This window comes from Bidens hawaiensis, unplaced genomic scaffold, assembly GCF_021521415.1.
Source record: "Bidens hawaiensis isolate Kalapana, Puna unplaced genomic scaffold, B.hawaiensis_p1.1 tig00026395_1, whole genome shotgun sequence".
Taxonomy (NCBI): domain Eukaryota; kingdom Viridiplantae; phylum Streptophyta; class Magnoliopsida; order Asterales; family Asteraceae; genus Bidens; species Bidens hawaiensis.
This window is the reverse complement of record NW_027494246.1, coordinates 196,339-222,870: the sequence shown is the minus strand read 5'-3', so window position 1 is coordinate 222,870 and position 26,532 is coordinate 196,339. Positions and strand designations below refer to the sequence as shown.

The 26,532-nt window shown below is 33.2% G+C and overlaps 2 protein-coding genes across 3 annotated transcripts; one reads left to right on the top strand and one right to left on the bottom strand.

The window, feature by feature from the left end:
• Positions 1 to 4,102: 4,102 nt before the first annotated feature.
• LOC143573376 (uncharacterized) lies at positions 4,103 to 5,089 on the bottom strand. Its single transcript, XM_077058271.1, has 4 exons — positions 4,888 to 5,089; positions 4,703 to 4,780; positions 4,463 to 4,653; positions 4,103 to 4,339 (listed from the first exon to the last, which is right to left on the bottom strand). The coding sequence occupies exons 1-4, from the start codon at positions 5,087 to 5,089 to the stop codon at positions 4,103 to 4,105; spliced, it is 708 nt and encodes a 235-aa protein (XP_076914386.1).
• Positions 5,090 to 14,811: 9,722 nt separating this feature from the next.
• LOC143573367 (uncharacterized) lies at positions 14,812 to 23,836 on the top strand. 2 transcript variants are annotated; one of them, XM_077058264.1, is made up of 27 exons: positions 14,812 to 15,039; positions 16,009 to 16,168; positions 16,233 to 16,325; positions 16,413 to 16,527; positions 16,593 to 16,752; positions 16,830 to 17,004; positions 17,357 to 17,458; positions 17,576 to 18,085; positions 18,167 to 18,796; positions 18,881 to 18,949; positions 19,033 to 19,392; positions 19,476 to 19,523; positions 19,602 to 19,730; positions 19,824 to 19,982; positions 20,063 to 20,125; positions 20,205 to 20,312; positions 20,391 to 20,474; positions 20,551 to 20,598; positions 20,696 to 20,770; positions 20,840 to 20,935; positions 21,042 to 21,122; positions 21,985 to 22,056; positions 22,397 to 22,441; positions 22,526 to 22,609; positions 22,700 to 22,803; positions 23,079 to 23,425; positions 23,648 to 23,836. In XM_077058264.1, the coding sequence occupies exons 1-26, from the start codon at positions 14,828 to 14,830 to the stop codon at positions 23,419 to 23,421; spliced, it is 4,125 nt and encodes a 1,374-aa protein (XP_076914379.1). In that variant the 5' UTR covers positions 14,812 to 14,827; the 3' UTR covers positions 23,422 to 23,425; positions 23,648 to 23,836. The 2 variants fall into 2 exon arrangements, with proteins under 2 accessions (XP_076914379.1, XP_076914378.1); XM_077058263.1 differs by having other exon boundaries at positions 18,164 to 18,796.
• Positions 23,837 to 26,532: the final 2,696 nt, after the last annotated feature.

Sequence of the window (26,532 nt, the reverse complement as noted above, 5' to 3'; positions counted from 1 at the left end):
ATTCAGCAGCTAGTTTTATCAAGACAGAAATCTACTTGGAAAGATTACTCAATTCAACAGATCATAACATATCAATTAATTTACCAAAAATCGTCACAGAAACACACATGAGCTAGGTTTCCAGAACTATTTTTATTGTATTTTTATTCCACATAGTTTTCTCACAAAGACCAAAACATTACAGTGAACTCACAGCAGTCAAAATCGTGCGCAACAGAATGATATTAGTTATTCCCGTTAAATGGTAAATTCAATTAATGCAAGACCAATTGGGTTAGATTCTTAACTCAAAATGTTAACTTTCAGAAGTGGAACCAACCCATTTGGTCTTGTAGTTTATGAGATATGATAATTTCAAAACAGCTTAACAGCAGACCTCACAATTCAGACTTGCACTACAGTTTTGTAAAATAATAAAAGTTAACTTTTACACGTCAAAAAATTACAAATTTGGACTCTTTAGAAACTAGACTCAACCTAGTACACTGTAGTGTTAATAATTTCGACCAATTACCACATTAACATTCAGTTAAAGTCGTTTAAACATAAATTTAACAATCTGTCCAGTACCAGTTTACATCAAAACTCAACATAACAACAATCTATGAATCATAATCCATGCATATAACACTCTAGACACAAGATTAACCAACCATGCATATCAATTTCACATTACACACATATTTAGAGTTTTTCTTGAAAGTTTAAATCAAAGAACAAGTGATTAACAAGCAATAATAACACAAGATTAACCAACCATGCATATCAATTTCACATTACACACATATTTAGAGTTTTTCTTGAAAGTTTAAATCAAAGAACAAGTGATTAACAAGCAATAATAACACAACTAGTTATCAATTTCATTAGCAATTCATCATCAAGCATATAATCAAACCCTAACTCATCTTAATCATCAATTTTCGAGAATTAGGGTTTTGATTAACCCATTCAATATCAAAATTTAACACATAGAATGCATAAAGGAGTTGTTAATTACCTACTAGCACCTTAATTCCTCAACAAAACTTGAAAAAGGTTGTATGTATGTGTGTGTGATGCGACGGAAGCCAAGGGAGAGGGAGAGGAGGTGAAGGCCGATCGGTTATGGGGAGGGGGTAGGGGGTTAGGGTTTTGTTATTATTTAATATTAATAATGTTACACAATGGTCCCTCTACTTCTAGTTGTTCAAACTCTAGTGTAAAACAATAACTCTTGTCTCTTGCGTTTAATATTTCACATACATATCAAGTAACATATAGGTTAACACATAATTATTAAGTATTTATCGTTTGATATTTGTCGTTTGTTCATCAATGGTTTGAGTCAACTCGTTTGCGTTTCGGTGCAATCCCGAAAGACTACATGTATAGTGATTGTCGAGCGTCATTTAAAACCCTAGTTTAAATGTAATGAGATGTGTGTTATAGTTCTAGGGATCTTAAGTTTGAATTGACGGAGTTTGGATTAACGGAGTTAACCTGAAATTGACGAGTGTCACACCCACATAGTGAGCTATTTTTGCTTCGATCATGTATGGGTATTGCTAAACTTTTATTCGGTTTTAGAACATGCCAATCTGTACACATATGGGAGGCAGCGTTGCTCTTTGACAAAGGTGCGAGGCGAATGAGGACATTATAGTTCGTGGAGGTACTTTTTTTTGGAGACCTCCAATGACGACTTGTTTCCTTACCCGTTAAGAATTGGGGTTTAGGGTTGTATACGGCAATAGATGCTTCATCCTATGCTTTTGTCGATCTTAGCAGTTTTACTAACAAGGAGATAACCCCCTAAAGCTCAACATGCACCGGATAAACACTATATCACTAGACCATTAGGTCATAGGTGACTTTAGTATATGATCATGTATGTAAGTGAGATTTTCTGAGTTTTAATATCTTGATTAATAATAAATGTGTCAATGATAATTTAAGTTTAAAAGAATAGAGAACTATGGCTATAGTTTGTTCAGATTTTTTGCTAGTTTAGTCCAAAAGTTTATAATTTGTTACTTTCGTCTTTAGAGTTTCATTTTCATTACAATTTGCGTCCTAGTGGTTTATTAAAAACTTGTTATTTAACTCTGAAACATGTTAATGGGAAGGATGAAATTGCAACAAAAAAAAATCTAAGAACGAAATTAGCAAATTTTAAAATTTTGAAGTAATAAATTTAAACATGCCACAATTTATACATTCTGAACAATTAGTCTAATGACAGGAACATATATTAAAATTTTGAGGAATCATAATTTTTCAAAACCCTATCAAACGAGGTCGGGTTGACATGAAATTTTGTGTGAGACATCGGGACACTGATATATGAGGTGCTACTACCACCAATATCCGCAACGATAGCCGTTTCGCCCGGGCTCGCTCCCAAGGTTTTGCAGCGACCGCTTCACCCTCCTACTCATCGAGGCCTAACACTTGCCTCAACGGCCGTGTGTAGGTTGCGCGCTTAAGAGAAAAACCTTAGTTCTCTCTTGAAAGAAAGTTGGATGACGAAATAAATGTAGTAGCTACTCACTTGGTGAATTAAGAGTAAGTTAAAACGAATATGGGACCAAGACGTTAGCCATTCACCTATAAAGTCTTAGAACAATCACCTTCTCCCAACCCTACCTCCCACTTCCATTTGTCACACCCTTCTTTTTATATAATATATACTTTTAAGTTTTCTATTTAGCTGAAAAGTATCACCAAATCAAATCAAAATTTTCTTTTTGACATTTATTTATTGTATTGTATTTTCAGAAGGCTAAACCTATAAACTGAAAAAAGGTAATGGAAAATGTTAACGTAGAAAAACCAAGGACCTTACACAACTACACAAGTGATGATATGAGGAGTTGTATTGTTTATATATTAAAGTAAGAGGAGAACAAGTGTATTGTGTTTCTTTCTCCTTTTTCTTTCGGCATGGAAGATAAAAGATTGCGGCATGGGCATTGCATTTGGATTGTCAATTGTGGATGATAGTACGATTCATAAACAAAAATGACATATAACATCAAATAAAAAGTGAATGATAAAAATCTCTAATAATTATTTCTATAAAAAACAACTTTGTGGGAAGCGCTTGAAATCAATGGTCGGAAATTGTTTGAAATCTGTGTAGGGTTATTGGTTCACATAAGGCAGAAGCCAAACTTTAAGGTCTTTAAATTGATGTTTCACAAGTCTTGAAATTGCAATTCATTTTTATGATTACAATGAACAACTATGAAAGTAGCATCAAATGCAATGAAGAGAAAAATAAATTCAAAATCCTTTTGCTTTTAATTTATGTTTTTTATGAATTTAGAATGAACAACGGGTATCAATTTATGGCATTTACAATTTATACAAATAGGTAATTTCATTTTTTTTTTTGGGTGCAATTAGATATTACAATTCAAAGTTTAGAAATAGGTTGAATCAATTTCTAGAATTAGACCATTAGCGCCTACAATTCCAGCAAGTTTACAGATAAGGTATCAATTCTGGCTTGATGCATGCGATTTGGATGCCATTTTAACTAAAGGGGTTATATGGTCATCTATTAAAAATATAATATTTTAATAAATTAGGTTTATTCTATAAAGAAACAAAAATGAGAATGATTTATAGTAACACAAAAAACCCCTAAAAAATTAAAAATAAATAAATAAATCATAACTCAAAATTTAATAAAAAAAACGTAAAAAGTAAAAAACACAAAAATGTTTCCACCGTCTTTCTCATTCTTATAAAAAACTCAATGGTAAGTGAAAAAAAATCATGTTTTTTTGTTTATCATTGTGTTTTGTGTTTATTTTCGTCATTGATTGCGTCTTTTTTCCTTGACATTATATCTTTTTTTTCTTTATATTGTACTAGGTTAGGTACCCGTGTGATACACGGGTTGGATAAATTATATTATAAAATAGTCAATGAATTTAAAGATGCACTTAAAACATCTAATAAATTACAATGAAGACAGATAGAATTCCATGACAAAACTCTCTAAAAATCACTTTATATACAACGTTCGTAGTCTTTTTAAAACTTGACCGTCTTCATAAAAAATGAGTACTTTGAGTCCTCTTGTTTTAACTCTAGACAGCGCAACATATAACTAGTCATGGGCGAAAATTGGTTGTCTAAGAAATAAACCAACCCTAGAAAGCGATTGGCTTTGGCTTTTATTGATTGTCATTGCAAAACAAACAGCAATCGGAAACTGTCTCCTTTGAAATCTGAACGGAATTTTTTTATCTGCTGGTATAAGATTTGTTCTTGAAATATAAGTGTGGTCACCAATATTGGTTCCAGATATGACAACTTCAATAACACGATTGTAAAGTCTTTTTACCTGTAGTATTGTTCCATTACAGAGACCATTTTTTTGGTAAACATTTTTAAGTAGCATGATCGGTACTTCAACTTTTAGTACTAACTTGTGATTTGACATTCAAGAAATTTTTAATCCATTTACAACATCAGGAGAGTACATATTTTCTTGAAGCGTGTCACGGACATTTTCATCTAGATTTATACTATCAGAGCAAAGGTATTCTTTCTCTTCTCCTGAAAACATGGACAACAAACGATCGTTAACTTCCTCAACGACATCATTTGTTGGTGAGTAAGGCTCATTCACTAAATAAATCTGGATTTTCATACTCTCTGAGGATACAAGGATATACAAAGTTAATTAATTGTGAAATAGGATCACTTGTATCCTTAATAAGAAGATCGTCAGGAATATCAAAAGTCGCGTCACCATCATTTTGACCACCAAGTTTTCCCTTTCCTAGATCCAAAAGCCAATTAGCGAAATTTGTTTCTTACATTTTAGATTTGTCACTTCCAACGGTTAACCTCATGTTTTTTTTGTTACTCTAAGTAGTTTGTAAATACCCCAAAGGTAGGATGAATACAAAGATGCATTAACAATGTCTTGCCTCGTGCCACCTTGAACAATAGGAAGAGTTTGTCTAAAATCACCACAAAAAACGACAACTTTTCCACCAAATAGCCTTTCACAATTCATGTTACCATTTTGACCGAACATGTATCTCAAGGTTCTATCCAAAGCTTCAAACGCATGTTTTTGAGTCATAGGTGCCTCGTCCCATATAAATAACTCTTTTTCTTTAATAAATGGGCAACATCAATGTTTTTTTAATGCCACAAGATGAAACCTTAATAAGATTTATAGAAATTCCAAACCTTGAATGTGTTGTTCTTCCTCCCGACAACAATAAAGACGCAATGCCACTTGTAGCAACATTCAAAACTATTTCTCATTTGGATCTTATTGAAGCAGAAAGTGTCTTCCACAAAAAGGTTTTACCAGTTCCACCATTAACCGTAAACAAAGAATACAACATTAGTTTTATACATATTGTAAACGGTTATATGGTTACTATACACTAAAATTAACGATATCTAAAATTGTAATATTTAAATAATTTATATAGGCAAGTCTAATGTGTAAATTTAATAGTGATGTGATAATTGATAAGGCTAATAAGGAATGTTTTAATCTTAATTAAAATTGTATTTTAAATAATAAATTTAATTAGAAATTACATGAGTGTGCCACTTGTCAAAATATTAGGCCAACTAAAGGGTTTGTTGTTCAATTAACATTTTTGTTTATTATAATTATAGATTATATTACTCAACATTTTGTGTTATATTTTGCGATTTATTGTGTCTATTTTTAGTTTTAATTGTGTATTTTGTTCATTTTCGTCATCGTGTCTTTGATCTCGCAATTATGTCTTTTCGTCAATTTTTTTTATTTTTTTGTATTTATTATTTTTTTTGAACAAGAATGATGGTGAAAACATTTTAGTTTTCTATTTATATTTTAAGTTATGATTTTTTTATTATTTTTTTTGAATTTATTTTTAAGGGGTTTCTTCGTGTGGTCCAAATTTTTCTCACACCTTCTCATTTTTGCATCTCTTTGTATTTTAACTACCTTTATATGATATTTTAATTACTTTGTAAGAATATATATGATATTTTTAATATTTGTAGGGCATATATGATATTGCCCATTTTTTAAAGAACTTGTTTTCATTTCTTTTATTTATAAGGTAACAAATATAAAAGGATAATAATATAAAAAAATACATATACATGTGTATAACTTCTTTTTTAGCTACACATTTTTTTAATTATTTTTATCATTTTTATATTTATAACCTTATAATAGATTATTAAAAAATGATAAAATATTTTAATAAAAACGGATTGTTAGTAATAGGTTTTCTTGATTTTCTCATAACTTCTTAGTATTCTCAAAGTATCTTTCCCAAACATATAATTAACAATATGAAGTAGCTAGAATGCTCCTAGTTATGATTTTTATATCATATAGTAGATAAAGTACCGTATTTTCAGGTTAATTATACTTAATTAACATATTAATCAATGGGTTGGTGTCGCAATCACTTAATTGGTCAGCACAAAAGCTTGTGGTAACATATTGTTAAACGACAATGTATTAATTGTAACATAAATTGTAAACATGTCAAATTGCGATAAATGAAATGCAACCAAACGAATTATAGTAATTAGTATATGCCCGACCTCCCATAAATTGCAATGGATAAATTGTACTTAAGATAAAAGTTAATGTGAAGAATGATAGATGTAATTGCTCTTGAAAGTTTAATCTCCTAGTTAGTGACCTACCAATTAAAGCCTAACCCCTATTTAATCGCTAAACAAATCTTTCAAGAATTAATTAGACATCCAGGAGCTAGACCACCAAAGAGGGGTTAGAGAGTTACACGAGTTTTGAGTTTTAAAATGAAGTTTCAGGACTCGAAGGTCGAGATTTTGAGCAAAGGAGTCCAATAAAAGTGATACGGACCGTTCATGGTGGCCAATGAGCTTGAAACACATAATACACGTATTAAACTGGCATGGGCAGCTGCGAAGCACACACATGCTTTAACCTATCATAACCGTGCCTACTGGGGTTGCTTGGTCGTCTCGTCTCTTATTTGCTTGGACTTGACATGCATGCGGATCAAGGGCCAACATAGTTGTGCTAGAGTGTTGGGTGTTACAAATTGCCACATTAGTGGAATTTTTAGCAGCTAGCAGACCACCAAAAAGATGAAATGTTTAATATTTAAGTATTTTATTAATTAATTAGATTTTAAGAAAATCATATGTGAAGAATCAACCGAAAACAATGAACACTTGAAATGAGTATGATCTAACTATGCGTCACTAATTAGTAATTACTATTCTTAAATTGCAATGATAATTTTTGAAACCAGACATCATCATATCCCTTAGACAAAGAGCTGCTTTATCTTTAATTTATGCGAATGTCGCAGGTACATAACTTTTTCTTTAGTTTACAAAGAGTGTATATTTTAAACACTTACTAACTTCAAATTATTTATTAAAATATAACATATGTAATAATAGAGTAATACTTGGAATAAAGACCATACACATCTCCCTATCTATCTATCTCATAAACACAATATTCCATAACACCCTCTCTCTATATATCTCTTAACACATATATTATACAATACACACAAACACACTTTAACAATACACAAGAGCCCTGATGAATCTACTTCCATGGCGGTCACTCTTACTCTTCACCATCTTCTTCTTGTTCATTGTTGCTCAAACAACTCAATGCTCAACAACAAGCAGCGATCATGTGTTTCGAGTACGTACTCCCAACTCTCAATTTACCGGCAACTTTTTCGGCTTCTTGCCTAAAAGAAAAATACCACTGCCGCCATCCGGTCCATCCCTAAAACACAACGACATCGGCCCTCTGGATCAGAGACTTCCATGAACACAACTTCAAGTTTCGGCCTCATTTCATAGTTTATTTTTTTTGTCGGGAATCTATAAATGAGGTGAACATGCTTATTATACAGTGCAAGATGTAAATGACATATTTGTAAATTGTAATTACTACTTTTTTTTTATCTTTCTTAGTGATGCTTTTGAATTAAATACTTTGTTTAAGGAACACATATATATGGCTTTTTTTTTCTTGTGGTTAATTATATTTTTGGTTTAGTTGTAATATTATTATCGGAATTGTGTTATATGTACTGTGTAGTGCAAACAAACATTATTACCAAATAAGGCTATACAACTTTAACCAGTTTGATACATGTATATAGTTAACGTAGCTAAGGTCAGAGATGTCATAATAATTATAATACTCAGTAAAAGTTATATAATTGAAAATGTTAAGTATATGGTAATATATGAATGAGTACATTAAAATATCATATGCGGAAATTACTACATATTTCTATTATTCTTTGATGAGTCAAGGCCGGTATATGTAATCGTATTGATTAAAATGATGGATGTTGCCATGCAATATATCAATGTATTTTAAGCCTCTGTTTTCCAGTTATATGTATTTATTTATCTAGAGTAGATTAACATGAATGGCTAAATGTTTCAACAACAAAACAAAAGGTAGAATAATATTTAGTGTTTAATCGGCCCTAGCTAGCTATTTTAAAAATTAAAGCTGGCACGAGCGGTCGGTCATATCATATGTTTCAATTATATCTAATCATTTCAATTCATACAAAAAGGCCACAAATATGCTTCTTTCTATCTTTTGGCTGCAATATATAGATATCTTATTTTATAATAACTTAAGCTGTTATATTTTAACTAGAGAAATCTGCATTTTGTCTCCCTTGTTTATATCGTCGCGCGATGGGTTAGCCCCTGAAAAAGATTTTGCGAACTTTGATTCCCTGTGTTACTCCGGCGGGTTCTTCTGACTCCTGCCGTCAGTTGACCGTAGGTATTTTAGTAATAATACCAACATATTAAGGGTATTTTAGTAATCTTTATTTAATAAATAATAAATCTAATAATAATAGTAATAATATAATAATAAGAGAATCATATTATTTTTAGTAATAATAAATAACAAATATAATAGTAATAGTAATAATATAATAATAAATTTTAGAATATGCTATTTGCAGATCTTCATCAACATCGTAATATTATTATTATTATTATTATTATCATCATCATCGTATAACAATAACAGAGTATATCCTTAAACTCATGCAGTTCATCTTCATCATCATCAACCTCAAATCCTCAAACCCTAAATTTCATCACTCAAACACTCAAACCCTAGATTTCATCACTCAAACCCTCAAATCTTCAAATCCCACCACCAATCGCTTCAATAATTCAACCACCGCACCCATAAATCATTCCGATCAAAACCCCTAACTTCCGGCACCACGCCGTCGCCACGGCAGCCACCGCCGCCATGGATTCCGGCCATCTCGTTTTTCCGGTCACGGCAGCCATCGCCACGGCACCCACGTTCGTGTCTTCATCGACCTTCTGCAACGCCACCACCACGGCATCCATGGAAGCCACCACCTCCGTCGCAAGCCCACCTCTGTCGCACTCGTTTCTCCTGCCACTGGTGGTAAAAGAGAAGAATATTTATTTATATCTTAATTTTTTTTTTCTATTTCAAAAAATTTATTAATAAGTATTAATTCTTGTGTCATATTTGTTGTTATTGGATTTTTGGATGAATATTGATATTTAGATCTTAATTGTTTTGTAAATATGGAGATGATAGTGAACTTGAGATGTTGAAGATATGGTGGTGATGATGATGATGATGATAAAATCTGGAGATGATGATGATGATGAACTTGGATTTTTGGATTAATAAAATCTGGAGATGATGATGATAAACCTTTGATAAGTTATAAAATGGTAATGTATATTTATATTATATAGTTACAACAAACATTAGTTTAGTTCAAATGGTTTGTTTTGTTTGTTGTTAGCCGAGACGTCGCCGGTTCGAACCCCACCCTCTACACGATTTAGATTATTAGTTTTAGAATTAATTAAAGGCTCAGGGGTAAAATAGTCATTTCAACCTTTTTTGGTCGATCAACGACGGGTCAATTGACGACAGGAGTCAGAAGAACCCGCCAGAGTAACACGGGGAGTCAAAGTTCGCAAAATTATTTTCAGGAGTTAACCCATCGCGCAACGATATAAACCAGGGAGGCAAAATGCAGATTTCTCTTTTAACTACCTAAACCATTAAAATATAACTATAGTGCTTATTAATTACCGGCCTGTCGATCTAATTAATTAATTTCAATTTATACATGGTCACTAAAAATCATATTTGGCTTGACTTGAACAAATCTAAAGTAGCAATTTTCAATATTTGGTTTAACACCTCCAAATTTTTTTCTAATTTATTGATTGTTAAATAGTTGTCTGATGCTCTCTCCATAGCTAGCAAGAATTCCTGATGTTTGCTTCAAATTTTCGATTTGATGCCATATCTTGTGAGAACATCCCTCTAAATATTTGATCCAACCATTTAATTTCTTTTATCTTAGTAGATTACCACTGAGGGCCAAAACTAGTTCGAGTGTACCAACATGAACATTTTTGGGGTATTGAACTACAAAATAATTTGTTGCGATGGTATAGTTGTTGGATAAATTATTTTTAATTATATAAATTAGTTTTGCTTTCTTTTTATAACACACAACCAGCATATAAATCCTAAAAAATGATAACAAAAATTTTTCAGCATATCTTAGAAAAGTAAGCTAAAAACGTTTGTTAATTTATTATAACATATGTCCAAACCGAACCACCTGGACGGATGAACCTGATAACCGAACAACCCAAGCCCAATAAAACCAGTTGTGATACGAATAGATTATCTGATCCAATATCATACACAAAACATGAATAACTAAACCTGAACTACCCAAAACATGAATAATAAATTGATCAACACGTTACCCTTGCACATTTTTTTTATATATTTTCTCACTATAAAGACTTTCATATTAAAGCTTGTTCCATTATTTGATTAACAAATCAATCAACAATATTACTTAACAATAATACCATATACTATTTGAACTTATAATAATCAACTCCAACAACCATAAAAGCTTCAAAATAACTTTGGGGCTTAATTTGATCATGCTCAAAATCATTGAATTGAATTAAGGATAAGGTTGACCACGTTATTTCAAGAACTTGGATACAACGTGTCTTTCACTCTTTCTCGTTACATAGCCGGCCTATGGTTCCAAGCAAAATATGTGTTTGGATGGGTTAGTTGGTACGTAGCTGTCAGTCAAAGAACGGGTGGGGTTTGGTTAGGTCTAGGTGATATTGAAGGACCATGCGGCTGACGGCTTGTGCACGTGCACATCCACAAAACAAGAATGCTTTATGTGACACTCACACAATCCATCGCTATCAAATTATTTCAAAATAATAATAGTAGCAGTTGCTTTTGTACACTACGCCTAAAATAATGGTTCTCAAACAAACATTAAAAAACATTATTATATGCATACAAATATAGTAAACTAGTATAATTTAATCAACACCTGCTTTCCATAACATAACCACAATTCCACAAATAACAAGCTTGAACTCCATATGCTTCATTGAACATGATTATGGAACCACTAAACCGTTTTTAATATGATTGAGAAATGAAGGAAATTAGTACAACTAATAACAAAGGCAACATAATACACAAAAGCTAGACCCCTCAGAACAATAAATGCAATTTGGAATATTTTTATCGATCACAAATCAACCATCATATACATATACTTTGGACAACTAATTGTGTTGACTCACTTTTATAAGTACTTGATTCCAATGCAATTAAGGGGCTTTTCATCATCAACAAACAATATACTAGTATTTGAGTGATTCCTAGTAATCGTGTAATGTTTTTGGTGCTATAACTTGGTACACCAGGGCACTAGCAATTGGGAAATCTCGGAATGGTTATGATGAAAATTTAAAATTTACTGACCTAGTTACATAATTTGGTTAAATAACTTGGTGACTAAGTTATTTATGTATGGAATTTATTTTAATTAGAATTAGAAGTTTTTAGGTTTTATAATTCGAGTATAGCTTGTTCTCCAAGTTTCTTGTATAGGGTATATATATGACATAGCTTATTTGGTTCATTGTATTCTGTTCTCATTTATTATTAATAAAAAAAGTCGCATAAAATTTATGACAAAATGGTGTTTGGTTGCTTGATTTACTTCATCAAATAAGTTTTAACAACTGGTATCATAACCCAACGATCCAGGTTCATGTCCGTAATTGTTTCCCGTCGTGTTCTAGTGTTTCCGATCGCCGTTAAGGTTCTGACCGAAGGCGATAGTATCCGAACAAGACGAGAGAGTCGCGTGGGAAAAAGTGCACGAGGAGGTAGCTTTGTCCCATTTTACGGGTTGTCAGTATGGAATAGAAAATGATGAAGATAACAAACCAACAATGTCGATATTAGAGTTTACATGAGGTTCATGCAAAGACGGGTGATCTGAATGAACGAACAATGAAGGAGTTAAGTTCTAGAGAGAGTGTCCATCAAGTGAAAATGGAAGAATTGTTTTGAGTACCATGATAGTTGGTCGTAAAGTTTGAGAAAACAAATGTTGTTTCCAATCTGAAACCAGGTAATGCAGTTCTAAATAGTGATAATCTCAAAACTAGCTCAACGGTAATCAGGGAGAAAATTGCAGGTAGTGTGATAAATTTGAATATAAGAATCAAATTCAAAGATGTGCGAACGTAACCAGGTGTGAAAGTTCTTGTAAGAACAATGGAAGTTAATATTGAGAGAGAATATAAACTTGAGGACCCGAATGATTAATACAAAAGTATAAGGGTGGTACGGAAGATCTTAAGGGACGGTTATGGTAGAGATCTAAAGTTCAAGTACCAAGTTGAATAACTTGGTGTCTAAGTTATTTATGAGATTTATTTTATTTATAATATTATAAGTTGTTTAGGTTTCCTAATTCGAGTTTGTCTTGTTCTTATGTTTCATGTGCTCTATAAATAAGACATATATGGTTTACTTGTTTCATTGTATTCGGTTCTCGTTCATTATTAATAGAAAGAGTCGCATAAACTTTATGGAACATCGTGTTAAAGTTTTTTAAATCACTTGATTAAATAAGTTTGACACTATCCAAGTTTGAAATTGGCCAACAATGTTACCTGTTTAGACATAAGGATTTCTACATTTACAACTATCTATCCCACATGCTCGAGTATAAATAGACACAAGCCTTGGAAAAAAAACTAATAAGGTCGCATATTCAATTCCTAATTTGATTACGTTTATAATTCACTAATTGATAAAATAAAAAACAGGTTTTATTTTTCGCTAAGCCAGGTGTGTACAGTCAATGCTTTATATCAACATGGGAAATCTGTGCCTGCTTTCGTGTGCCTCGTATAAAAGTTCTATGTCATGGTTGGTTGGTCTATGCAAATATACTCTTCATATAGATGAATAATGCCATCACAAAAGTATTGAATAGTGTCACTCAATGATCTTTCATACATACAGAGTACCTCAACGTGAACATGAACAAGAGTACCTCAACGTGAACATGAACAAAAACCTCATATGCTAGCTTGCATATTGCGAATGTGCACTTATGTATTGGCGAAAGCCCATTTCTCGATCTAGCATCATATTGTTGTTGTAAATACTCAAAGTTTGTATCCATGTCAACAACAATTCGTAAAAATAGTTCCCTCGACATCTGAAACCTTCTTATATTAATCGTTCAATTTTGGATCTTCAACAACATATTATCTCATTAGATATTTGTGCGACTTCACGATCTCTTTTAACCACAACTCTTGGCTTTGGTATATGACGAAACTCCATATTTAACGCCTCTTGTGCAACCAATCCAAGAGATTGCACAATATATAAATGTGCACCATTGTACGAGGAACTCTCGGAACTAGATGAAAACAAGTTAGAGGATGAAATTTTAAAGAGATGCATTCAAGTGGTTGGGTAGTAAGGTATAAAATTACAAGATAGAATGGCACTGATATAAAGTTATAGGAGAGAATGATATAAAATTTGTATGAACCGGTATTAATATATAACATATAACTTTGTTTATGTTTTTTGTTTAAATTATGACCTTTATACAATAGTCACATAGCCATTAAACATTCAGGATGATCGGGGCTCACGAGCCGCATAGGATGAAAAATGTCGGCACCAAACATGGTGGGTAGCTAGTGCTCCCATCGATACTGCACAGTCACTCCATTCACCCTTATATACAAAACATTTAAAAATATACACGAACAAAACTATTCATATTAGATAAAAATACTAAATTTTTCAATATATAGAATGTGAAAAATGTTGTATCTTAAAAATTATATAAAGATTTATGAATTATAATCGTACGTTTTCATTTTTAATTGTTATATATAGCTTAGCTTTTCAGTTAGTTTTTTTTTTTAACAGCGAAGATTCTCACGTGTAAACCTATTATTTCGGTGTTATGTTTAATGTCAACTTCTCGACCACCGTGAGACCGTATCCTCTGATGCACAAGAACCGGATGGAATTCGTAAACCCTCGCCCCCGTCGGATTCAAACATAGGATTAAAGCTCTGATTTGTCCCTTTACCCAGATATCATTCGAATTAGGCCAAGTGAAAATTGAATCTGCGTCCGAGAACACGTCTCTTACCACTAGACCAGCTTTTCATTATTTTTAAGTTAGTTAAGTTTTATAATTTATTTCATATATTTTATTTTATAAAACTAAAATTTAAAGAAAAATCAACAACCCTAGAAAGCAAAGTACACACCACCGTTGGAAGGTGAGTTTGTTCGTTTGAGCTGGTGAGACCGAGAGCTCACATCACATCCAATCTAGAGTTGTCACAAACACACAAACTATCATTAGGGTTGATTCATGAGTGAGTGCTAATTAATTAAGTGATGATGGTTGGAATGATATCGATGGAGAGGTTCTCTGGGCTGATTGAGTCGGCCAAATTCTCCAGCGATGTCCCGTCGAAGCTGGAGACGTTACGTAAGCTCAAAGACGAATTCATCCTGGCAGAAGACCCTCACTTGCTCACTCACTTCTTCCCTCACCTCCTTGATCTCCACACCGATCGCTCCAGTCCTGTTCGCAGATTCGTTGCAGAGTAACTAACTAACTAACTAACTCATATTCTCTATTATTATTATCATCATCATCATCATCATCATCATCATCATCATCATCATAATGCCTGCCTGACTTTAGCTACTAAAAGCTCCTGTTACATTATATTTCTGTAGAAAACATTACTATAGACATAAGTGCACCTCTGTGGAAGTAGGCCAACATTTTATTGGAAAATTGAGGGTTTCCAAGTCCATGGCCAACTACTTATTATTTCTTCGGTTGTAATTGCTATCTTATTAGCTGTTCAGCGGTATGAAGTTCTTGGAACATGTCCTTGAATTTGTTCGAGATGTGAGAAAACTAAAATCGGAGAAGAATATGACATGGTTGAGGATAGGAATTCTTGGAGACGGACGTAGGATTAAGGTTAAGGACCTTTAGGGAAAATGTAGAGTTTTTGGTTAGAAATGTGTCGTAGGGCCTTTTCTTTACCTTATTTTTGTCTCGTGTCACTCTGATTATTTCTTTTCATTCCCTCAATATGTGTCCATGTTTTTCTGTTTTGCATTTGGATTTTTTTCCAACTTAATTTAGTTTGTTTATGTATTTATCTATCTGTTTTTGAGGGCTAAATGATATTTTGTTGTAATATTTTATTTTAAATTATTGTCATATATCTTATGATTCGTTACGATTATCACTATTTTTGTTTATCTATTATTATGGCCACAGTTATTATTATTATTATTACGTATTTGTTTATTAATTGTTTTTATTTGTGTTTCTATGTTGTCTTGGTGGGATTTTTACTGTTATGGTTGTTGTGTTTCTTTTTTGATAATTTGGATAGCATATAATAAATATGAATATCAAAAGAATTCTGGTAGCAATGTTGTCAACTTTTAGGGTTAACTGTTTTGGAGATAAAACATAATCCAGGTCTACCTATTCTTAAGTTGAAATGCCACCTCTAGTTGCATGCTTATTGATTGATTCTCATATGTAGGATTGCTGGTGATGTTGGGTTGAACAATATAGATTTATTACCTGATATAGTACCCCTATTGTTAACTCTCTTAAGAGACGGTACGCCTGCGGTTGCTAGACAGGCGATCACATGTGGGATCAGTTTGTTCCGACGTGCTCTTATGAAAATTGCAATTCAGGTAAATTTGTATGTTAACCCTTGATGTCAGTGTTATTGTAGATATTCATAGCAGTATCTTGCAGGGTTTGTATTCAAGCGAGATTGATGAGTCTCTTGAGTCATCATGGTTATGGATTTTGAAGCTTAAAGATGAAATATATACAATGGCATACCAGGTAAGCATGATTCTCAAAGATTTGATGCAAAGTTTATTTGCATACTGTATGCAGTATGATTTATTTTTAACCAAATGTTTGTTCAAGCCGGAAACCGATGGGAGAAAGTTGCTTGCGTTGAAATTCGTTGAAGCAGTAACTCTTTTATATACAGCTGATCCTAGTGCTTCTACTGAACCACCTGAAAATCACACTTCTGGAGGTATTTTTGTAAATTCTTGATTGTGTTTTTATCTTTTGTGTGGCTATTGATGGATTTTGTGGCAGATGAATTTAACATCGCATGGCTTCGTGGTGGCCATCACATACTTAATGTTGCTGAGTTATCAGCTGAAGCCAGTAAGAATTTGGGTGTGTTGCTTGATCAGCTTAGGTATCCAGCTGTCAAATCACTTAGCAATATGGTTGTCATCGTTTTAATTAAGAGGTATTGGATGCTACTGTCTTCTCTCTGAATGTTTATTCAAATCTTTTTTAGACTACTGATTGATCATGCGTTTGCAGCTTTTCAGAGATTGCTAAGAAAAGGCCTTCATTTTATGGGCGTATTCTTCCTGTTTTACTTGGATTGGATCCATCAAGTTCTGCTGTGAAAGCTGGTCGTGTTTCTGGTGTCCATCATGCTTTAAAGAATGCTTTTCTCACCTGCTTAAAATGCACACACCCTGGTGCTGCACCGGTAACGTTTCCTCATTCTTCATTTATATTCATCTTTTAACCTAAACCACTAAAATTTCATGTAAATCAAGATTATATTTGTCAATGTTTACAACATTCTTGTTTGTCACATGTGATCTTATTGATCAAGTGCGTCTAGTTTTAAGTATTACTTTTATTACAGAAATACAGATCAAAAATCTGTCATGTATGACTGTATTAGTGCATGCATTTATTCTTACTTACTTATTAGGCACTATAAGTTTGAACTTAATTCAGTTGTTTAACATCATAGAGAAACTAGGAAATGCCTTTTGGTTTACTTACTTTTTTTCTTTTGTACTGGTTTTGAATTATGCTCTGTGTTTTTACAGTGGCGAGATCGTTTAGTTTCATCACTTAGGGAAATGAAAGCCGGTGAGTTAGCTGAAGAAGCTCTCCAGCAGGTTCTCAGGGGTAATTCACCAATTAGACAGGTACCTAATCTCATTATGACAAGAGTTTCTAAAAGAAACATACCCATGGCATGGCACACATCTGTGCTGTCAAAAAATGTTATAGTAGAATGGTGATAACATTTTGGTTTCTTACAGGATATAAAACCCTCAATAGAAGCATATGATGCTGTGCACTCCACTGCGGTTAGGAAAAGGCCTGAACTACAGGATGCTAATGATCTTAATAAAGATGATGATGTACCTGGAAAACGTGTCAAACCGACACCTAATTTGAACGAGGACATGAAGGGCAATAATGGGAATTCTTCAAAACCAACTACAACCAAACAGAATGTAGACAATGGGCCTGTGCAGCAGCTTATTTCTATGTTCAGTTCATTAGTTGCACAGGGTGAACAGTCTGCTGCAATGCTAGAAATTCTTATTAGTAGCATTTCAGCCGATTTACTAGCTCAAGTAGTTATGGCCAATATGCCAAATCTTCCTCTAGTTTGCCCTAAGGAAGATGGTGAGAAAGAGTCATTGAACACTGGGTCTCACCCTGCTGCACAGAGTAATAATCTGTCTGCATACTTGACAGACATAATATCAAAATCCACCAACTCTCAAGTTACACATTCTGCTCCCGACACACACATTGATGAGGTATGTTCTTATTATCTTGTACATAACTTTACAATACTATTATATGTTATAGTCGTCTAATCATTGGAATGAATACAGCAGAAACCTGAAATGGAGGTTGAACTGCCTGCAGCAAATGATAGTGATGTGGCAGATTTTACTTCTAATCAAGTCTTGGTGCCTTCGGGCCCACCAGTGTCTTATAATTTGCCTTCTATATCTATTGTTGGTTTAGGTATTCCATCTGAAGATATAGATATAGGGGAACTTGAAGACGGCATACCTGGTCTAGAATCATCATCCAAGAATGATGGAATGCCTGGTCTAGAATCATCATCCAAGAATGATGGAATGCTCGAAATTACCAAAATGGACACGTCACCAGTTATTTGTGCTGACTTGGAAGAAAACAGTCAACAGCAAATTACCAAAATGGACACATCATCGGTGGATATAGTTCCTTCAGTGTCTACTGACAAATCTGACGAACTTAGTCCAAAAGCAGCCATGGCAGAAACAAACAGCAATAATTCCTCAACTGCAACTTCTCTTCAGTTAACACCTAAAATTGTTCTCCCAAAAATTTCTGCACCTGTTGTTAACCTCACTGATGAACAGAAGGACAACATACAGAAATTAGCCTTTACACACATTATTGATGCTTATAAGCATATAGCAGTTTCAGGTGGCTCAGAGCTTCGTTTTTCTTTACTTTCATATCTCGGAGTTGAGGTAATATTGTAATGGTTCTAACCTCTAATAAACTCTCTGATGATATAGCCGGTTATGATTCTGATTACTTGCACACTGTTACAGTTTCCTTTGGAGTTGGACCCTTGGAAACTTCTTCAAACACACATACTCTCAGATTATACAAACCATGAGGTATAACTAATGTGTCATTTGATGCTTAGAAGCATATAGTTGGTTGTGTTTGTGAATACTAAGGAAGTGAATTATTCTTTCAGGGCCATGAGTTAACCTTACGTGTTCTCTATAGATTATTTGGAGAAGCAGAAGCAGACCATGACTTCTTTTCTTCAACAACAGCAACTACCGTTTATGAAATGTTTCTTCTGAAAGTGGCAGAAGCACTTAGAGATTCTTTCCCACCCTCTGACAAATCTTTGAGTAGATTGCTAAACGAAGTTCCGTACGTACCAAAATCAGTTATTAAACTATTAGAGAGCTTGTGTGTTCCTGGAAACAGTGATAAAGATGAAGAACTGCACAGTGGAGATAGAGTGCATCAAGGCCTTAGCATCGTTTGGAGCTTAATTCTTCATAGACCACCCACTAGAGATGCCTGCTTAAAAATTGCTTTACAGGTATATTCCTTTAATTGTATATGTATAAACATTCTCGTACTGAATTTATTCTTACATACTTATGGAATACAAGTTTTTTATAGAGTGCAGTGCATCACTTGGAGGAAGTACAAACAAAGGCGATACGTCTGGTATATCATTGATTATTATCAAAAGAAGTTTAAGGCTGTCTTTTTTCTTCAGATTTTGACTCAGTGTCCAATCTTCAGGTTGCAAACAGGCTTTATCCTATACCCTCCATTTCTCAGCAAATTGAAGATTTTGCAAAGGAAAAGCTACTATCTGCAATGAATGGTGATAATTTGATTACTGATGGCTCCAACACCGAATTAGCAGTGGTGTGTTTTTAACTTTTAAAACTTCCTATATAACTATGAAATCAATTTTAATATCTGGAACTTTATATTCACCTTGTGATTTCATAAACGTAGGACACACAGATGGAAAGACCTTTAACTGAATCAGTAAGTGCTGTTAGCAAGGATAGTTCCTCTGAGGCTGGTCAACTGTCTACATCAGAAAACATTCCATCTTCTTCAGTAGTCGATGCACAGCGATGCATGTCACTGTATTTTGCCCTTTGCACAAAGGTATACCAGTTTGTAATTCCCTGCACAATTTGATTTCATAGATTGAGTTTCTTTAGTAATTCAATATCTTTGAGTTACAGAAACACTCTCTTTTCCGCCAACTGTTAGTCGTCTACAAGAACATGTCAAAAGCAGCAAAACAGGTTCAGTAATTTGCAGTCTACCAATTCCTTGTATAATTTAAAAAAGTAAAACAAGTACCTTTATTTTTCTTTTGAGCAGGCGATCAGTGTTCAAATCCCTAAACTAGTTCGCACGATTGGCGCATCATCTCAGCTTCTTGAAATTATTGCAGATCCGCCAGCTGGAAGTGAGAATCTACTGATGCAGGTCTTATATGCTTTCATATACTTGTTATTCTCATAAAAATGGTAAATATTTATTTACAAGTTTTTCTTATTCCAATAGGTTGTGCAAACACTAACGGATGGGGCAGTTCCATCTCCTGAATTGATAGCTACCATTAAAAAGTTACATGACACAAAGTTAAAGGTATAGTGTTTGTTAACTGCATGGTAAATAGTAACCTATTTTCACACTGATATGTTTACATTTTGTCACTTAACAGGATGCTGAGATTCTTATTCCAGTATTACCATTCCTGCCAAAGGATGAGGTTTTTTCCTATGCTTTTCTTTTACACAAGTATAAAAATCAGAATTATATAATAATTTTATTGAAAGTAATATACTTAACATGTGTTTGTTTACCAGATTCTTCAGATCTTTTCTTGTTTTGTTAGTCTTCCATCTGATAAATTTCAGGCTGCACTAGCCCGTATCTTGCAGGTAATTCGTATAATAGCTAACTTGTAATTATGCATCTTAATGAGATGGGTTTGAAACATTGTTATACAGGAAACATCTCAAGGTGGTTCAGTTCTTACTCCAGCAGAAGTTCTGATTGCTATTCATGGAATTGATCCTGAAAAAGATGGAATTCCCCTCAAGAAGGCATGCATTCTCTCTCTCTCTCTCTCTCTCTCTCTCTCTCTACACACACACACACACTTAACTTTTGTTCAAAAAGTTACATTTAACTAATAATTTTTTTAAGCAGGTTACAGATGCATGCAACACTTGCTTTCAGCAACGGCAGATATTTACTCAACAAGTTCTAGCAAAAGTTTTAAATCAGCTGGTATGTTCAATCTTCAACCAACTGCAAAATGGGTTAGATTTGGTTGGGTCGACTAAATCAATCAATCAATCAATCATACCCAGTAAAATCCCACCGACAGCAGAGCTATAGGTAGGGTCTGGGGAGGGTGGGATGTAGGCACACCGTACCTCTATCCAAAGGAATAAAGAGGTGGCTTCCAGAGAGACCCTCGGCTCTAAGAACATGTGTATGAAGCAAAAAAAAGGAAATCAAAGTTTAACAGTTATATAAAAAACTACTACTAATTATAATAATATTAATAATAAGGTCACAGTTTAACCGCAATATAAAAGCTAATAATAATAATAATAAAATATGTAAGGGAAATACCATTATGGTATGTGACCTAAATAAGTTAAGTCTAAGCCCTAAGGTATTCAATTCTCTCTAAAAATCCTTAACTTTAATTCTACTTCTCCACGAATTCCTATCCTCAACCATGTCCTCGGAGAGGTTTAGGTCTATCAAATCATGCCTAATCCTCTCATCCCAAGTCAATTTCGGTCGTCCTCTACCCCTCCTCCCCTCTATAGGAGGGGTAGAGGACGACCGAAATTGACTTGGGATGAGAGGATTAGGCATGATTTGATAGACCTAAACCTCTCCGAGGACATGGTTGAGGATAGGAATTCGTGGAGAAGTAGAATTAAAATTATTAATAATCAATAATCTAACTTTCATAACTGAAATTATGTTCTAGATGTTTTGAATAAAGTAATTTAGGACTTAGGAGCTTTTGAACACTATCTGAGTTACAAGTTGCCATTAAACCGTTTGACTTGTTTTAAAGTTTGAATTGTATCCCATAATCAACACCTTTTCACATAAACGGGTTAATCAGGTGGAGCAGATACCTCTACCAATGCTGTTCATGCGGACAGTAATACAGACAATTGGTGCATTTCCCTCCCTGGTACGTTATACTCTCTTTGCCATGTTAAGCATCTATTTTTAAGGCATATTCGGTTGAATTATGAGGGTGTTTGGATTTGCTTTTTTTTGAAATCTGGTGCTTGAGACGTGCAATAACCTTTTTATGATGTTGAGCATTTGGAAAGTTCTGACTTCTGATTCTTTAAGTGGGTAACAGATAAATTTGACTATATAGTTTAAGCCCCCTTTTTTGTAGCAGATACCCTAAATAATCACATAATCATAGGAAGTAGGTTATTTTTATATGATTGCGAGTATTTTTAATCTTGAGGCATAGTTTCTTGACCAAAGATTGTTGTTCTACTTTCAATATAATACAGGTCGATTTTATTATGGAGATTCTATCTCGTCTTGTGAGCAAGCAGGTAAGAAATGTTTAAATACATGGTACTGTTATATTACACATTTAGACCTTATATAACAAAGATCTTATCCATATTGTGTTTCAGATTTGGAAAAATCAGAAGCTCTGGGTAGGATTCTTGAAATGTGCTCAGCTAACAAAGCCTCAATCTTTCAGTGTTCTACTCCAGGTCAGCCCTTCTATTAACCGTCTCATAGGACTTCCTAAATTTATGTGAGCCTATAAATTGACATGGTTATTTTTTCTCATGTTTTTTTAGCTTCCTCCTGCACAGCTGGAAATTGCATTGAATAAACAGCCCGTACTAAAGGGTCCCTTGGCTTCCTACGCGAGCCAACCAGACATTCGAACATCACTTCCAAGGTAAATTTATGTTATGTTTATCTCTTAAATAGGGTCAAAGGCGCGCGGTGTCAAACTCTTAAAGCATAAAACTTTCTAAATTATTCTATTTTAGATTTGAAATAACATAATTGTGGAATCAATATACACTAAATATTTGTTAAAAGTTGGACGCAAGTTTCTGGTCAACCCAACCTGTTCTGAGATTTGACTCATGACCCTAGCCCATTTTTCCTTCTCTAAATTGTTGTTTCAGTCACTTGTGCGGACACTAGAAAGGGCTTGTTATTTTTCAGGTCTATACTGGTGGTTCTTGGAATCAAACAAACTGATAGTCCGGGGCAAACCACCCAATCACAGACGTTGTCGCAAGCGCAGTCACAGACACAGTCTCAGGTCCAGTCTCATACGCAGTCTCAGGCCCAGTCACATATGCAGTCTCAGGCCCAGTCACATACGCAGTCTCAGTCACAGTCCCAGTCACATACACCGTCTCAGGCCCAGTCGCATACACCGACTCAGGCCCAGTCTCAGGTCCAATCACAAACACAGTCGCTGGTCCAGTCACAGACAGCAGACACGGGCAATTCAGTGAAAGATGCGGTCACTGAGGAACCAAAAGAATCAAGTAGCAGTTGAAATGGTATCCTACTTCATACTTTTCTATTGCCATCACTAGAAATAAGTTAACAAAGCTAAACTATATGAAATCCTCAGAATTTTACTTTGTATATGGTTAAAGAGACGCTATAAATATTCTACAGTCAATAAACTTCCTTTTAAACAAGGTAAAAAGTAAAGTACGAGTAATAGAAGTGGAAATTTGTGTATGGTTAAAGAATTGGTACTCATCTTTTCTTTGCAGGCTGTTCAAGATATGCGCAATTGGATGGACTTCTATAGCATTTGGGTGTAACTTAAAACGTACAATACTAAAATGTAAAGCTTTTTAAGTGCTATGGAATGTTGGTTTCAATAACATAATGACCACATGTAACATGATTGATATAGGCTTGATTGGATATTCAATTTCACCGGACAAATCTGTTTTCGCAAACCATGTCCGATGGTGGTCTCTTGAAAGTTCTAGCTTCAAAAATCTTAGTATTTTTGATCTTCAGAGTGCAAATTCATCTTGTTCAGAAACACAAGTTGCCTCCAAACATGTTTCTAAATTGCCTTTTATGCGAAGTATTCATTACTCTAGCTTTGAACTGGTGTACTGTTAACCATAGTCAATTTATTACATTGCTAATAATGATAAACTTGGTTTTTAGTCTTCTAACTCATTTAGATGAATAGCTTTCTACAAATGAATCCGAAAATGTGTCTCCTCTAGTGAGGTCTTCTGGGATTACACCGTTTCACATACGTTTTATGAGTGTAGGTGAAGATTTTATAAATTATATGATTTAAAATATATTTTGTACAACATGAAAATATGTGTGAAAGTTTGAATCTCATGCTGATCTAAAGACGCATAGACTGGTATTTCTATCGGCTGCAGTTTTACAACTTTGCAAGTATATTGAAAACAGGTAGTAAGACCCCCATTTTGCGGCGGGGGTGTAAAACAGTTAAAAAAACTAATTCGCTTAATCTAGTTACGATCTTTAACCCATTTAAGTCATTAAAATTAGAAACCAAAGAGGTTCAGGAAAACGTAATGTAGACGTGAAAATGTTGAAGCACGTGCCTCCGTTTCTAAATAACATTACAATAAAGTCGGCGTAAAGGAAAAACTAAAATTGAGGGTCTAAATAGTAATTATAAAAAAGTATAAAGGTAGGTAATAAAAACTAGAAAAAGTAACTTTATTGAAGTAATTATAAAAAAGTATAAAGGTAAATAATAAAAACTAGAAAAAGTAACATGAACAAATAATGACCAAGTAATTATAATAGAATAGTACAAATTAGCCTTCACAAGCAAAATTGCACAAACACATATACACAACCAAATTGATAATTGTAGAGTTTTTTACTAAAATGAAAATGGGTTGGATAGAAAAATATTTACAAAAATAAGTGATTTGAAATCTATTTACTAAAATAGGTTTTTTTCTATTTCTTCCTTCTTATAAAATTGTCTTTTCTCACTTTTAATATTTATAAATAAGAATATTTTCTATTATATATTTTGATTTAAGTACGATATAAAAATGTGTATATTGAAAAGTAATAAAAGTCTTATTTTTCTGTAAAAGTAAGTGGTAGGAGTTTTATATTATCATTATGATTTAAGTACGACATAAAAAAAATTGTCATTACGTTGTTTTTTACTCCATGTTTTTTTAAAAATATATATTAAGGATGCTTAAATTTTGATTTGAAGATAATATTTAAATAAAACAAGAGAAGTAAAAAGAACGAAACAAAGAAAAAACAATAAAAATTTGAATCACAATCTTTAAAGTTTTCTTTGTTTTTCTTTTTAATCTCATTTTCATCCTTGTATTTTAATACCGCAAAGATGACTTGCGTTTGTTAGTTTAAAAAAAAACATTGAATAGGAAGTTGTGTTAATTTTTTTTCTTGACATTCCAGTATAATTTGTATAGAAAACCGAGTCGTATTTAAGCAAGAGTATTGAGTATTACTTTTGATATCGTGAGCTGTGAGTGTCGACACTGTATCGGTACCATGGCAAACCGAGCACATTCCGAGTTTCCGACCCAACAACATTGGCACTTGTATCGGTTGTATTGGAACCGGTACCAAATTCGTTTTATAGTTTTCACAACCATTTTAATTTTTTTGCTTTGACACTATAGTATAAATTTTGTTGCGACGGACTTGTATTCAAAATTAAGTAATATTTTTATATCGCAAGTTTTGCGAGTGCAATACCGTATCGATATCAATGGTCCAACGAACTACGTCTGACTTGATAAAATAGGTATTGTAAAACTAACAAGTATGAAAATAGCTTGAAGAAAACCATAAGCGAACATATAGCTATAAAAATAAAAGACCAAAATATAATAATATAGAACCTTTTCTTTAATTGGTTTCATTATTAAATAAAATATAAATTTAATATACAGTTTTTAAATTTTTTTTTGAATAGTATTGAAAAAACGAGAAGCAAAACATTAATGTGAGTTTTATTATTTTTCCATATATAAATTTTTTGTATATCTTATTATAAATAAAAAAAATTATAATATAAATTATTCTTATTCATTGAGAGAGAGAGAAAACTTATTTTGGTAAATAGTTTTAAAATCATTCATTTTGGTAAATACTTTTTCCTTCCAACCTATTTTGGTAAAAAACTCGATAATTGTATATATATAAATCATATACTATATCCGTCCCTGTATAAGTGTCATAGTTTGAAAAACACAAAGTTCAATGTAGGTTGACTGATTACTTCTTTTGCTTATTAATTGACAATAATGTCCTTCAAAATTGAGTCGATCAATATTGTTTGTTAATGATAGTTGTGTGTGTTTAAGAGTAAACTTGGAAATTGGCTAATAAATTTTGAAAATGAATATTTATAATGGGACAAATAAAAAAGAAAATATAGACACTTTTAATGGGACGATGAAAATAGTATTTTTGCTATCAGCAACATAAGCTTGCATCTATCATGTTTCATACCTCATACGATAAATGATATGGAAGTAGAGTTCAACCCAATTTTTGTATTAGTATTTTCAAAACCAACCAAACCAGTATCACAAGGAAAACAATCTTCATAGAACTTCACATTGCTAGAGAAAAAAAGTGTTTTATCATCTAT